This window comes from Hylobates moloch, unplaced genomic scaffold (genome assembly GCF_009828535.3).
Source record: "Hylobates moloch isolate HMO894 unplaced genomic scaffold, HMol_V3 SCAFFOLD_5, whole genome shotgun sequence".
NCBI lineage: Eukaryota > Metazoa > Chordata > Mammalia > Primates > Hylobatidae > Hylobates > Hylobates moloch.
Genome location: NW_026652280.1, coordinates 64,220,720 through 64,233,423, shown reverse-complemented (window position 1 = coordinate 64,233,423; position 12,704 = coordinate 64,220,720). Strand labels below are relative to the sequence as shown.

At 37.0% G+C, this 12,704-nt stretch overlaps 1 protein-coding gene across 28 annotated transcripts in view; it reads left to right on the top strand.

Moving 5' to 3' along the window:
• Positions 1-12,704, top strand: part of EPB41L3 (erythrocyte membrane protein band 4.1 like 3) — a 241,134-nt gene that overhangs the window by 146,715 nt on the left and 81,715 nt on the right. For all 28 annotated transcript variants that reach the window (XM_058438602.1, XM_058438621.1, XM_032152742.2 and 25 more), the window contains one exon: positions 6,891-7,088. In XM_058438602.1, coding sequence (XP_058294585.1) covers positions 7,035-7,088 — 54 coding nt within the window. In that variant the 5' untranslated portion in view covers positions 6,891-7,034. The remainder of the gene's footprint in view (positions 1-6,890; positions 7,089-12,704) is intronic.

The following is a 12,704-nucleotide window of genomic DNA, read 5'->3' as shown; positions in this document are numbered from 1 at the left end:
TGATTTTGATGAGGAATTTTAGTCATAAAGGCTTGTTGAATTTTATCAAATGCTTTTTTGACATCTATTGAAATAATCATATGGTCCTTGTTCTTGATTCTGTTAATGTGATGTATCGTGTTTATTGATTTGCATATGTTTAACCATCTGCATCCCTAGGATGAATCACATTTAATCATGGTGAATGATCTTTTCAGTCCCCTTTTTAATGTATTGTTGAATTCGGTTTGCTAGTATTTCACTGAGGATTTTTGCATCAATGTTCATCAGTGATATTGGCCTGTAGTTTTTGTTTTTGTTGTATCTTTGTCTGCTTTTGGTATCAGAGTAATATTGGCCTTGTAGTATGAGTTTGGAAGTATTCCCTCCCCTTCAATTTTTTTTTGAGGAGTTTGAGTAGGATCGGTATTAGTTTTCTTTACATGTTTGATAGAATTCAAATGAAGCTTTCAGGTCCTGGGCTTTTTTTGATAGAAGACTTTTTATTATAGCTTTGATCTCATCACTCATGACTATTTTGTTGAGGTTTTCTGTTTCTTCATAGTTCATTCTTGGTGAGTTGTATGTGTCTAGAAATTTATCCGTTTCTTCTGGGTTTTCCAATCTGTTGCCATATAGTTGTTCATAATAGTCGCTAATAAGTCTTCATATTTCTTAGGTCCCAGTTGCTATGTCTCCTTTTTCATGTCTGATTTTATTTATTTGGATTTTCTCTCTTTTTCTTAGTCTAGCTAAAGGTTTGTCTATTTTGTTTATCTGTTCAAAAAACCAACTCATTGTTTTCTTGATCTTCTGTATTTTTTTTTGGTCTCAATTTCGTTTATTTCTGCTCTGATCATCATCATTTCTTTTTTTCCTAATTTGGGGTTTGGTTCATTCCTGCTTTTCTAGTTCCTTGAGGTGCATCATTGAGTTATTTATTTGAAGGCTTTTTACTTTTTTGATATAGACATTTATTGCTCTCCACTTCCCTCTTAGTACTGCTTTTGTTATATCCCACAGATTTTTTATCTTGTATTTATATTTTCACTTGTGTTTTGATAATTTTTTTTAACTTCTTAGTTTCTTCACTGACTTATTGGTCATTCAGGGCATGTTGTTTAACTTCCATGTGTTTGTGTATTTTCTGAGGTTCTTCTTACTGATTTCTAGTTTTATTCCATTGTGGTCAGGAAAGATACTTGATATGATTTTTTTTCTGGTTTTTCTTTTTTTGAGTTTGTTTGGACTTGTTTTATAGCCTAAGACATGGTCTGTTCTGGACAGTGTTCCATGTGCTGATGAAAAGAATGTATTCTACAGCAGTTGGGTGAAATGTTGTGTAAATGTTGGTTAGGCCTGTTAGATCTAGTGTGTAGTTTAACTCCACTGTTTCTTTGTTGATTTTCTGTCTGGATATTCTGTCCATTACCGAGAGTGGAGTGTTGAAGTCCCCTACCATTATTGTACTGCAGTCTGTTCCTCCCTTTAGATTTACTAGTGTTTTATATACTTGGGAACTCTGGTGTTAGGTGCATAGATATTTATAATTGTTGTATCTTCTTGCTGAATTGTCCCCTTTATCATTATATAGTGACCTGCTTTTTCTCATTTTAGTCTTAGATTTGTTAGTCTCTCATATAAGTATAGCTACATCTGCTCTATTTTGGCTTCTAGTTGTATAGAATGTTTTTTTTCCACCTTTTTACTTTTTGTCTGTGTGGGTGAACTGAATTTCTTGAAGGTAACGTATAGTTGGTTCTTGTTTTTATATCCATTTACCTACTTTAGGCCTTTTAATTGGAGAATTGAGACCATTTACATTCAGTGTTATTGATAAGGACTTATTACTGCTGTTTTGCTGCCTGTTTCTGGTTGAAACTCCTCTTGTTCTTTTTTACATGGTTTTCCTTTGTGGCTAAGTGATTTTCTCTGGTAGTGTGTTTTAGTATGTTGCTTTTTATTTTTAGTGGATCTATTATAGGTTTTTGTGTTGTGGTTACCATGAGGCTTACCAAAAACATCTTATAGATATAGCAAGTTATTTTAAACAAATGACAACTTATCTTAGATCACAAGTTTAAAAACAGAAACAAAGGCTAAAAAAAAACCACACATACACACATGCACGCACACACACACACACACACACACACACCAATTCTATACTTTAACTCCATCCCCATTACATTTTGACTTAGTTGTCTCAATTTGCATATTTTAATATTACCTATCTCTTCACAGGTTGCTGTAGGTATTATTGTTTTTGATAGGTTGTCTTTTGGGCTTCATACTAGAGTTATGATTGTGGTAGTAGTAGTAGTACATTGTACACTGCAAGTACAGTAAGTACAGTAATAGAGTATTCTGGGTTTATCCATGTACTTGATTTTACCACTGTGTTTGATACATTGAAAGGTTTATTTTTATTTTTTGCACATGAGTGTTTTTTAATTTCAGATTGAAGAATTCTCTTTAGCATTTCTTTTAAGATGGGTCTGGTGGTGGTGAATTCTCTCTGCTTTTGTTCTTTCGGGAAAGATTTGATCTCTTCTTTGTATTTGAATGATAATTTTGCTGGATGCAATATTCTTAGATGACAGTTTTTTTCTTTGAGCACTTTAAAAATGTCATTCCACTCTTTCCTGGCCTGTGTGGGTTTTCTGTTGAGAATTCTGTTACCAGGCAATTTGGAGCTCCTTTACATGTTATTTGTTTCTTTTTCTCTTGCTGCTTTTAGGGTTCTCTCTTTGTTCTTGAGCTTTGAGAGTTTATTGCTTTGTGATATTCTTATTTAGGTTGAATCTGTGTGATGTTCTCAGACTTTCCTGTACTTGAATATTTATATCTTTCGCGAGTTTTGGAAAGTTTCCTGTGTTTATTTCTTTGAATATGCTTTCTACCCTTTGCTCTTGCTGAGCTGCCTCCTGAATACCAATAATTCTTAGGTTTGGTCTTTTGAGGTAATTTTCTGTACTTTGTATGCACTCTGTTCCTTTTTGTTCTTTTTTCTTTTTTCTCTGTGTCTTTTCAAATAGCTGGTCTTTGAGCTCACTGAATCTTTCCTCTGCTTTGTTCATTCTGCTAAGAACCTCTAATGAGTTCTTCAGTTTACCAAATGTATTTCTCAGTTCTGAGATTTCTGTTTGATTTCTTAAAAGTATTTCAATCTCTTCATCAAATTTATCTGATAAATTTCTGAATTGCTTTTCATTTTTATCTTGAGATCATGAGTTTCCTTAAAATTGGTATTCTGAATTCTTAGCTCACAAATCGCCATCTTGTAGGGTTGGATTTTCCCTTGTCTTTTTGGGGAGGACATAGTTTCCTGTTTGCTGTTGTTTCTTGTGGGTGGGTGTCTGTGTCTTTGTATGGCAGGATTAGTTTTTAATTGCTGTTTTCTCTGTCTGGCTTGTTTTGTTTTTTATTGGATATGTTTGCTTAGAAATTTTTTACCGCTAGGCCTCTGCCACCTCTTTGGCCCTAGGTGGCCTTTAAGCCCAGATCACCTTTGCTTTTGTAAGCGATGGGAGTGCTGCTTGTCCTGAATGAGGGAGGTCCCAAAGGGATTATCCTGGCAATGTGGGATGACGTACTAGGAGTTTGTGCCCAAGGGATCTGTGGAATGTGCCTTCTCCGGCGTGGTGCTGCTGAACAGCCACTCTGATTCAGTGTCTCCTTTGGCCAAGTTACAGAGCAGAGTGTCCAGGACTGGGGCTGGTGGTTCCATCTCCTGGCTTTTTCTCTGCCTGTCCTCGGGGATATTTCTCCCTTCAGGCAGTCACATCACTTCCTTCCCATGGGTTAAGGCAAAGACAGGTCTCCTGCAGGGAATCCCAGGAAGGTGGGAAAGCTGGTTGGCCACCTCAGTCTCGCTTTTCCAGTATCATTTTTCTGTAAGTTGGGGGAAGATTTTCTGCACTTTTATTGCCGGGCAGAATCAAGGGGAGGGGCATCATGACTACGGAAGTCCAATTCTTACACCATCTGCATGGAGTTTTTCTACTTCTCTGTGGCCTCAGGATCTGTCTTGTCCTCATGTTTGAGTTCCTGGTTGTTGCTGGTGAAAATCTTGTGCTGTATATTTGTTTTAGGTTTTCTGTGGAGGGATGGGAGGAGGGAAACCAGCTTGCTTCTGTGCCACCATTTTAAAATGAATGTCGCAAGCTCTGCTTTAAACAATATTAATAAATAACAATTATTTTCACTCTATAAATAGCTGCTCTGTCTCATCGCAGATGCTTTGTGATGGAGAGCGAGGAGATCCCATCCCAGCTTAGTAGACAAAACTAAGGAACTGTTGTAGCCATCATGGTTTTCTTTTACCTTTTCTTTTTGTGGAGGAATGATGATGATAGTGTTTGGCTTTCTTTTTGTTTATTTTGTTTTTTTTTTAATCTGCAAACATTTAAAATTACTAAAGTAAATATTTGCTTTTTCTTCATTCTTTCCTCTTTACTCTGAAATGAAATAACATGAAAATGGGAGATAATTATAGAAAAGTATGAATATCTATACCTAGACATGATTAAATATACTTTCTTTATCTTCTGCAGTCAGATACAAAACAAGAGAAATGACACTAAGAGGGAGAGATGACTGGCTGCAAAAGGCAGAGACCTTGGAGTCCTGTCTCTTCTAGTCATTGTTTTACCATCTTCAGAGAACTCACTCAAGTCCCCAAGCCTCACTTCATCTACAAAATGAAGAGTTCAGAAAAGATAATTTCTGAGATTCTTCCACAAAATTCTTTGATTCAGGCTAGGAAGCTAACTGTTGGATGTAAAATGAAGCTGATTTTGGTACATAGTAATGATTAGAACATGGGTTTGGCTGGATTTGAATTCCATTCAAATCCATTGAATTTATGCCTCAAGAAAGTTTCTTAGGCTCCCATGTCTCTCTCTCTCCTTATATGCAAATGAGGGTAATAATACCCATACCATAGAGCTGTGAGGATTAAAAGAGATTGAGGATTAGCTAAAATCCGATATTTAAAATTAGAACGCATCATATGACTATGACTAACATTTCATTTGCGGTACTTAGTCTGCTATTTTTGAGTTCTTAAAGTTTTTTTCAAAAATGTATGTAAGGGCCTCAGTGATGGGTTCATGTTTCCAGTGTTCCCAGAAACAATGCCTATCCTTTGAATCTTGATGCCTTAAGATGCCTCTGGAATTGACATTTAAAGTAACCCAGAAGCTTATTCTCATACAGATATTTTAGTAAAGGAAAAGTGAAATTGTATCTTCCCTGTTACATAGAAAATGTTGATTTCAGGTAAAATTTAAATAAAAATGTATTAATAGCTTCTAATGACCTTTGCCTATGAAGAGACAAAAATAAAACTTAAATGTACATAATTTGTGTAAGTTATAAAGCACTTAATATGTTATTGTTGTTGATATACAATACCAAAGTAACCAAACTTTTCTGTCAATTACCTCAAGGCCAAAATTAATGACAATTTTATGATTTTCTTGCACTTACTATTTTAATGCTTTGCTATAGAAAGACAGTGATTAAAAAAGTAGGACTGAGTTGCCAGAGCAGGTTTTCTTCAGTTTATTTACTTTTTTTTTTTTTTTTTTTTTTTTTAGCTAAAACTTGCCTTCTCAACTGTTTTGGCCTTTAGAATTGGTTATTCAGTTTTTTGTTGCTTTCTTTTCATCAGCTCAGCAGATTGGTCTCTTCCAATTCTTAAGAAGTTCTCAAGAGTTTGCCTTGAAATCCTGGGCAAGATAGAATTGGAGGAGAGTACTGTATTAGCAATCTTTTGGATGGAAAACAAGATAGAAAATGAAGATAAAGCAGAAATCTGTACCTAAAACCCAAAATAAATACACCCAAATACTTTTGTAATTATATTAGTGTTATAAAAATGTAGAGGCTAATAGAAAAATTGAAACCATCAATATTGTTTTGACTTTTCGAGCCCATGAAAAGTAAGGGCTGATAGTATGTTCACGGGAGAGGAAATTCCATGCTTATTTCAAAGCCCTAAACAGAATTCTGGTGCATATCTTCCTTTGGACTGTCAGCACATATTTGCAGACTAGTGGCAGTGGTGGCACAGCCCAAGGATCGAATTTGCAGTACTACCATTGGTGGCCATTTAATAGGTAGAAGATGGATGTACAGAGAGAATAGTTAGAGATCTGTACACACATTTCCAAAGGGATTGGTATACAGGAGAATGTTACTGTTACTTAATATGCTCTCTGCAGTTTTATATCTAGCCTGGACTAGTCTGTTATGGTTTGAAAGCAGATTAAAGCTATTGGACAGATTTGATATGTTCTTACACTGGTTCATTACAGTGAAGGGAAGCAGACATAGGGGATTACTTTGTGATGAATTTCAGTTCTGCTGACTTCATTGGATTGAGAGCTAAATTAAACATTTTAACAGTTGTAAAAGTACTGAAAAGATTAATACTTGAAGCTCTCCAGGCCTTAGAGTTTATCAGATATCTTGTATATGTAGGGATGAGGCAGTTATATAACAAGTTGTAGAGTATAGAAGGATCTGTTGAATTAAGAAAATAGAACATATAAGATGAAATCTAAACAGTATATTTTAGAGGCCTATACTATCCAATCCTTTTTAAAAAGTCAGGAGTCAATTATTCATTGTTTGCTTATTGAAATCTTGATAGCATTTGCTAACTCAGTAGTTCTAAAGTAAATCCTGGAGTTAAAATGAAATAAGGCCTTATTGATACATTTAAATGGCAAACAGTATTCAGGCAAATATTATAAATATCTGTATATTTATATCTGTTCCTAATATCCTAATTCAGTACCTCTCCTCTATGAAATAGAAAGCAGTTTTGTGCTATTGCATGAGCAATGCAATATTTATTTCCCATCTTGCAATGAAAACTGTTGATTGTTTGCTCTTCACAGGTCACTGACAAGGAACAGGAGTTTGCTGCCAGGGCTGCAAAACAGCTCGAATATCAGCAATTAGAAGACGATAAACTTTCTCAGAAATCATCTAGCAGTAAACTATCTCGGTCTCCATTAAAGATTGTCAAAAAGCCTAAAAGCATGCAGTGCAAAGTGATACTTCTAGATGGATCAGAATATACCTGTGATGTAGAGGTAAGTGTGTGTCTGAAGACTTTTCTGTCCCAGATATTGAGAGCTGGGGAATGTTGGTATAAAATATACAAGATGCCTCTTTATTTTTCTAGGACTCTGGAAAATTACCCAAACCCAGTCTCTAAATATAAAATTATTTCCCTAGTCTCTAACAGGGGATCAGATTAAAAATACGTATAATGTCCCAAAATGTTACAATCAAAAGTAAACTGTGATCTTATATTTTTTTAAAAGATAAAATCTCCAACAATATGGTAGGAACAAAAAAAAATTTGAAAGCTTTAAAAACAGACTTTAATATCCTGACTGTGAGCTATTATTTACATGAATTTTATCCTTTTTTGCATAATTTATGGCCATGTCACTTGTTACTTGGTAGAAAACTTACAAATTCTGTACATATGGGTGGTGGGATAATTTGAAAATGTCCATGACCTTTTCTTGCTTGGAGAATGAGTAATTTTTAAAAGGCACATTGTGGTGGGCATTGCAGTTTCAGTGTAAAAGGGTATACCCTTTGTTTTTCTTTGTAAAGAAAACAGATTCCTCTCAGAGAAAGGGCAGTTGAATGCCTTTTGTCAGAGATGTTTGTCAAGACCAAATTAGCAGTTGAGAACACAACCTGTCTGGAACTGCAGAGACAGCTGATTGTTGAGTTCTCTGAGTGTCAGGGAGAATTCACGCAGGGCATGAATTCAGGCTCTACGAGCAGATCTGTGTGCGCCCCAAGATGGAATGGCTTTCACTTTTAGCAAGGTTTCAGATGTGATGTCTTCATTCAAAGAGCTCATTCTTCCTGCCTCCAGCTCCTGCCTTTGTCATAAAGAGGGCAGGGTATCACACACATCTCCAAGCCAGCCCCTCTCCCCCTTCATTCACCGTGCTTTCACAGTCCACCCTTTCCTCAGGCTTGTGCTGAGACTCTGTCCCAGGCAGCACAGGCAGTGCACACGTGTGTGTCCTCACATATTTCTCTTCCTCATCCCTCATGACAGCTAATACCAAGCCCACCTTGTTTCCCATGTTCCCATTTACTCTGCTTCCTCTGTCTCCCAACCCCCATATCATTCCTGTTATGTTTTATATAATGCACTCATGCACCCAGTGCTTTTCTTGGAACAGAAGATTCAAATCCATTTCACACTGAATTCATTTAGGATGGGGATGAGAGGTAGGTTACTAAATTGTTACAGATTGCAGGAAGATAGAAAAAAGTCTATATGGTTTTTGAAAATAAAGTCTTACATCAAAAATTATTTAGTCTGTTGTATACCAATTTATAGAAAATTTAGTCATCCAGTATCCTTATAAACGTTGATGAGCCGCTGCAGGAACCCCCAAGGACCATGCACAAAACTATTTCTTGCCTTTTTCTGGCTTTGATTTTGTTTAATTTCTTAGACCAACGTGTCCAATTACTCATCTAGATCTGAATTCTGGAAATAGGCAGCTCCAGTAATATACTTCTAGCTGGGTTTTACTATGAAACTTACGGAACTTTTGTAACCTTGAGAAATACTGTATTTTTTCAGTGTAGATGCATTTTCTGGAAAAATTGATCCAAGTCAAGAGAGAGTCTTTCTATTGATTGCATTTATGTAATGGAATAAATATGGTAAACTGGCAGTCTTCGAGTCCTAGCTATCAGAGTCTTCCAAGAGTCTAGAAGAAAGTTTATAGTGTTTCACATAGAGAGGATAATGCCTTAGGGCTGACTGAGGTACAAGTATTGTTAAACATTTTGTCAAATTTATGTCTGTGCTTCAGATTCATTATAGATAATCACTGTGGTTACAAATTTTTTATTTTATACTTACCTTTCTTTTAATGTCACTGTGAACATTTTGAGTGGCACAGCAAACTTGGCCAGTTATTTTCCTCTATAATAAATTATTTTTATACATTTGACAGATTCTTAAGAGTAACTTTTTTCTGGAATATAAAAACTTTTGCTGGTAGAATTTTTTCAGTTTCGCCACAGACATTGATATCAGAAAATACGTGTTCACGGCTGACATCTTTGTGAAGAAGATGGAGAAATTTGGGCATGGTAAAGTTGAGTGACTTAATTTGTAACCAATTGGTTGAATGAGAAAAATGTATTGTAAATCAAGCAGAGTGATTCTCAAGGAGGCAATGAGGTGCTAGTTGGAAAAAAAAACATGTTACAATGGCTCTTGTGTTTTGATATAAACAATGGAAAGTAAAGTTTGGCTGGTGAGCTACACACGGGGCATACTAGGTAAACAGAGAAGGGAAAGCATAGCCCAGGGAAGATGTGCTTCAGTGTTGGCTCTCCTTGAAACTGAATCTGTATCAAAGACTTGCCAAAGGCACAGAAACACAGCTGAACAATTATTTTTTAAGCAATATAGTGCTTTAAAGCCTATATTGCTTATTTAAAGAGATTGATGCCCCAAGTGTCAGAGTCCAGTTTTATTATGAAATGGACAGTGTGGGATGCTGAAGCAAAGCAGGAAAGCTAACATTTAGTAGGAGTGGAGGTAAAACTTTACTGTGATAAAAGGGATCAAGTACAAAATGGAAATGTGTTTGTGAGAGGGGCAGTCAGCCTTGGTAACAATTTGAGTAAAACTCATCTTTAGCTTTAAGTTCATTACAAACTCATCGTGAACCAACAGTGTGTTACAGTTGTCAAAACCATTTTGTAATCACAGGCTGTTTCCGTGGAAGCGTAGTGTTAGGTTTGCAGAAGGCAGCGAGCCATCCTGTTCCCTGCGTTGCACAGATCCTGCCTTCAGGGCTGTGTTTCAATCACATGCGATAAATGCTCTGAAGCCACCGGACTGGGGAGGGCTAATGGTAACCCATGTGGTTTCAAGGAACTTCCTTAAAGTTTCTGAACCTAGGTTTCCTCAACAGAAAGATGAGGGTGAAAATACTTGCCTCGAAAGGCATTGTTGAGAAGATTAAAGCAAATAATTTATTTGAACACTTTCTGGGATGTGGCATATTCTTAATAAATGGTCCCTGCTTAATAATGATAATATGAACAATGGACTTTGACTTGAGCATATTCAGCGAGAATTATAGGATGGTGAATGATCTGGAAGCTTTCATATGAGGAATGGTTAGAGAAATAGGATGTGTTAAATATGGAAAAAATAAGATTGGTGGAGGATAGGAAAGCTATTCTCAGTTAATTGGAAAGGTGGACGCTGAAGGGTTATCATAACTTTTATGTATAAAAAGAAAAACTAAGGTAGAAGTTATAGGAAGTCAGATTGTAAGTTAACAGGAAAATAATGTCTTTAATGATCGCGGTCAACCTTGTGATGACGTATGCACTGCCATGGGAGGGTTCCTGTAGAAACTGTAGGTGCAATTATGGAAGCCACTGGTTCCTCAGATGCTGCCTCAGATCATATCACATCCAATGCCCCTTCCTACTGCCACTCATGGACAGAAGAGACATACAGACACAGAGAAACCAGACTGAAAGAGGCAGAATTGTTTCCCTGATCCCTCTCTCCAATACGGGTCGTTATAGATGAATTAAGAATGAAGGCGATGATAACAGATGAAACTTTTTTTTGCATTTAATAAGGCATCAAAAAGAGCATTTTATTTTCATAAAATTGTGATGTTTTTCTCCATGGCATATTGAATGCCTTCATCATAGCAACTTAAAATCATTAAGGCTCAACTCTGCCATGACGGTAACATGAGAATTTATAGTCACCTGTAAAAGACTCCCTGGCAACACACACACACACACACACACATGCACACGTGCACACAAAGGCTACAGTGGGAGAGACCCATCGACCCAGAGAGCAAGATAGAAGGAGCAGTTATCTGAGAGCAATGACTAAACACTTACTGCCTGTTTGATCCCCAACATCTCCCCACCTATGTTTCTATGCTAACCTTTTCAGATCATGCTTTCTCTAACTTCCTTGTAGCAGTTGGCTTAGATCATTGTAGCATTCGGTGGTTTTCCGTTTGAGAGACTTTTTTTTTTTTTTTTTTGAGACAGAGTCTCACTTTGTTGCCCAGGCTGGAGTGCAGTAGCACGATCTCGGCTCACTGCAAGCTCTGCCTCCTGTGTTCACGCCATTCTCCTGCCTGAGCCTCCCGAGTAGCTGGGACTACAGGTGTCCGCCACCACACTTGGCTAATTTTTTGTATTTTTAGTAGAGACAGGGTTTCACCATTTTAGCCAAGATGGTCTTGATCTCCTGACCTCGTGATCCGCCCGCCTCGGCCTCCCAAAGTGCTGGGATTACAGGTGTGAGCCACTGCGCCCGGCTGACAGACTTTCTTTTCAAACTCAGTCTTGCTTATTTGAAATATAAGAAAAGATCTTATCATAGCGAGCTTGATATATATGTTTGAGAAATATTTACACTCTGCCAGATTTTCATGTATGCCAACAAAATCACTATGTGATTCTCCTCTTGTTGTACTGTTAGAGAATGCAAACAATGTCCTTCAACCAGTTTGTTATTGTTGTTGATGTTTATTTCTCAAACTACATTTTAAAAGAGAAAATAAATAAAAATATCTCAGTTCCATGCAATGGAGGTAACAGTCCTCTCACTCATCCCATTTATTTTCATTTTGTTGCTTCCATGTTAGGCAGACTGATTGGAGTCTCACTGATTAGTGTACAGTGTATTCCTAGTGACTATCCAATTAGGACTTTGCTTTCTCTATTTGGGCACCATTCTAATCTAGTCTGATTTTGTTTTAGGAAAATAAGTCAAGCTTTATCTCAAATTTCAGTCCATATTTCATAAGATAGGTTTGCTGCTGCATCTATCAAATGTTTAAGCCACGATGGCTTAATGGTGCAGTTTGGTTTGTTTCCCTGAGAAGCCCTGTTGGTGGAGTTGTCCAGAACATTACTCTAAGAGTGGTAGGTGTTACTCAAAGGGCCCTGCCATGTTTCTCTCCTCATGTGAAAGTCAGTTTATTTATCCCCTAAATATTGCCAGTTCAGTAATGAGGGAAATTTACTGCTTATAGGACCCAGGTACATCCATGCTGGGCTAGTATTCCAGGGAAACATGCTAGTGAATGGGCCACATTGGAGAGAGATTTGCCTCCAGATTGGGGCAAATCAATGGAGCAATTTAAGTGCAGCCATAACACGTAAAAATCTGGCCCCTAGATTACTTAGAGCTTGTCTAGTGGCCTGTGGTGGAATGGGCTCAGTAATTGAGGACAATTTAGATCCCTCCAGGATAGGCCTGGAATCTGAAGTACAGAAACAGTCAACTTGACTCCAACAAACATTGTTTGAGACCATCCAGAGATGCTTGTAAGGGACCAGAGAGGATAAGGAAATTTATGGAACTATGTTTCTAAGATTCTTTTGTTACCTTCTAACTATGGTCAGTAAGGGACTGTTGAAAACTTGCCTAATACTCTGTCTTGCCTGTGATTCAATTAATTGTGTAAATCTTACCCTGTTTTATGCTGTACTTATTGGGATTCAACATCTTAGCCTTCCAACTTCTATAGGTTACATGATTAAATTTTTTTCCAACCCCTTTAGAAGTGCTTGACCAGGCAGCAAATAGAATTGCCATAATGTAGAAAGTTGGAGTACCTTTTGCTTTCCTTGAATTACAAGAAATATTCATTGTA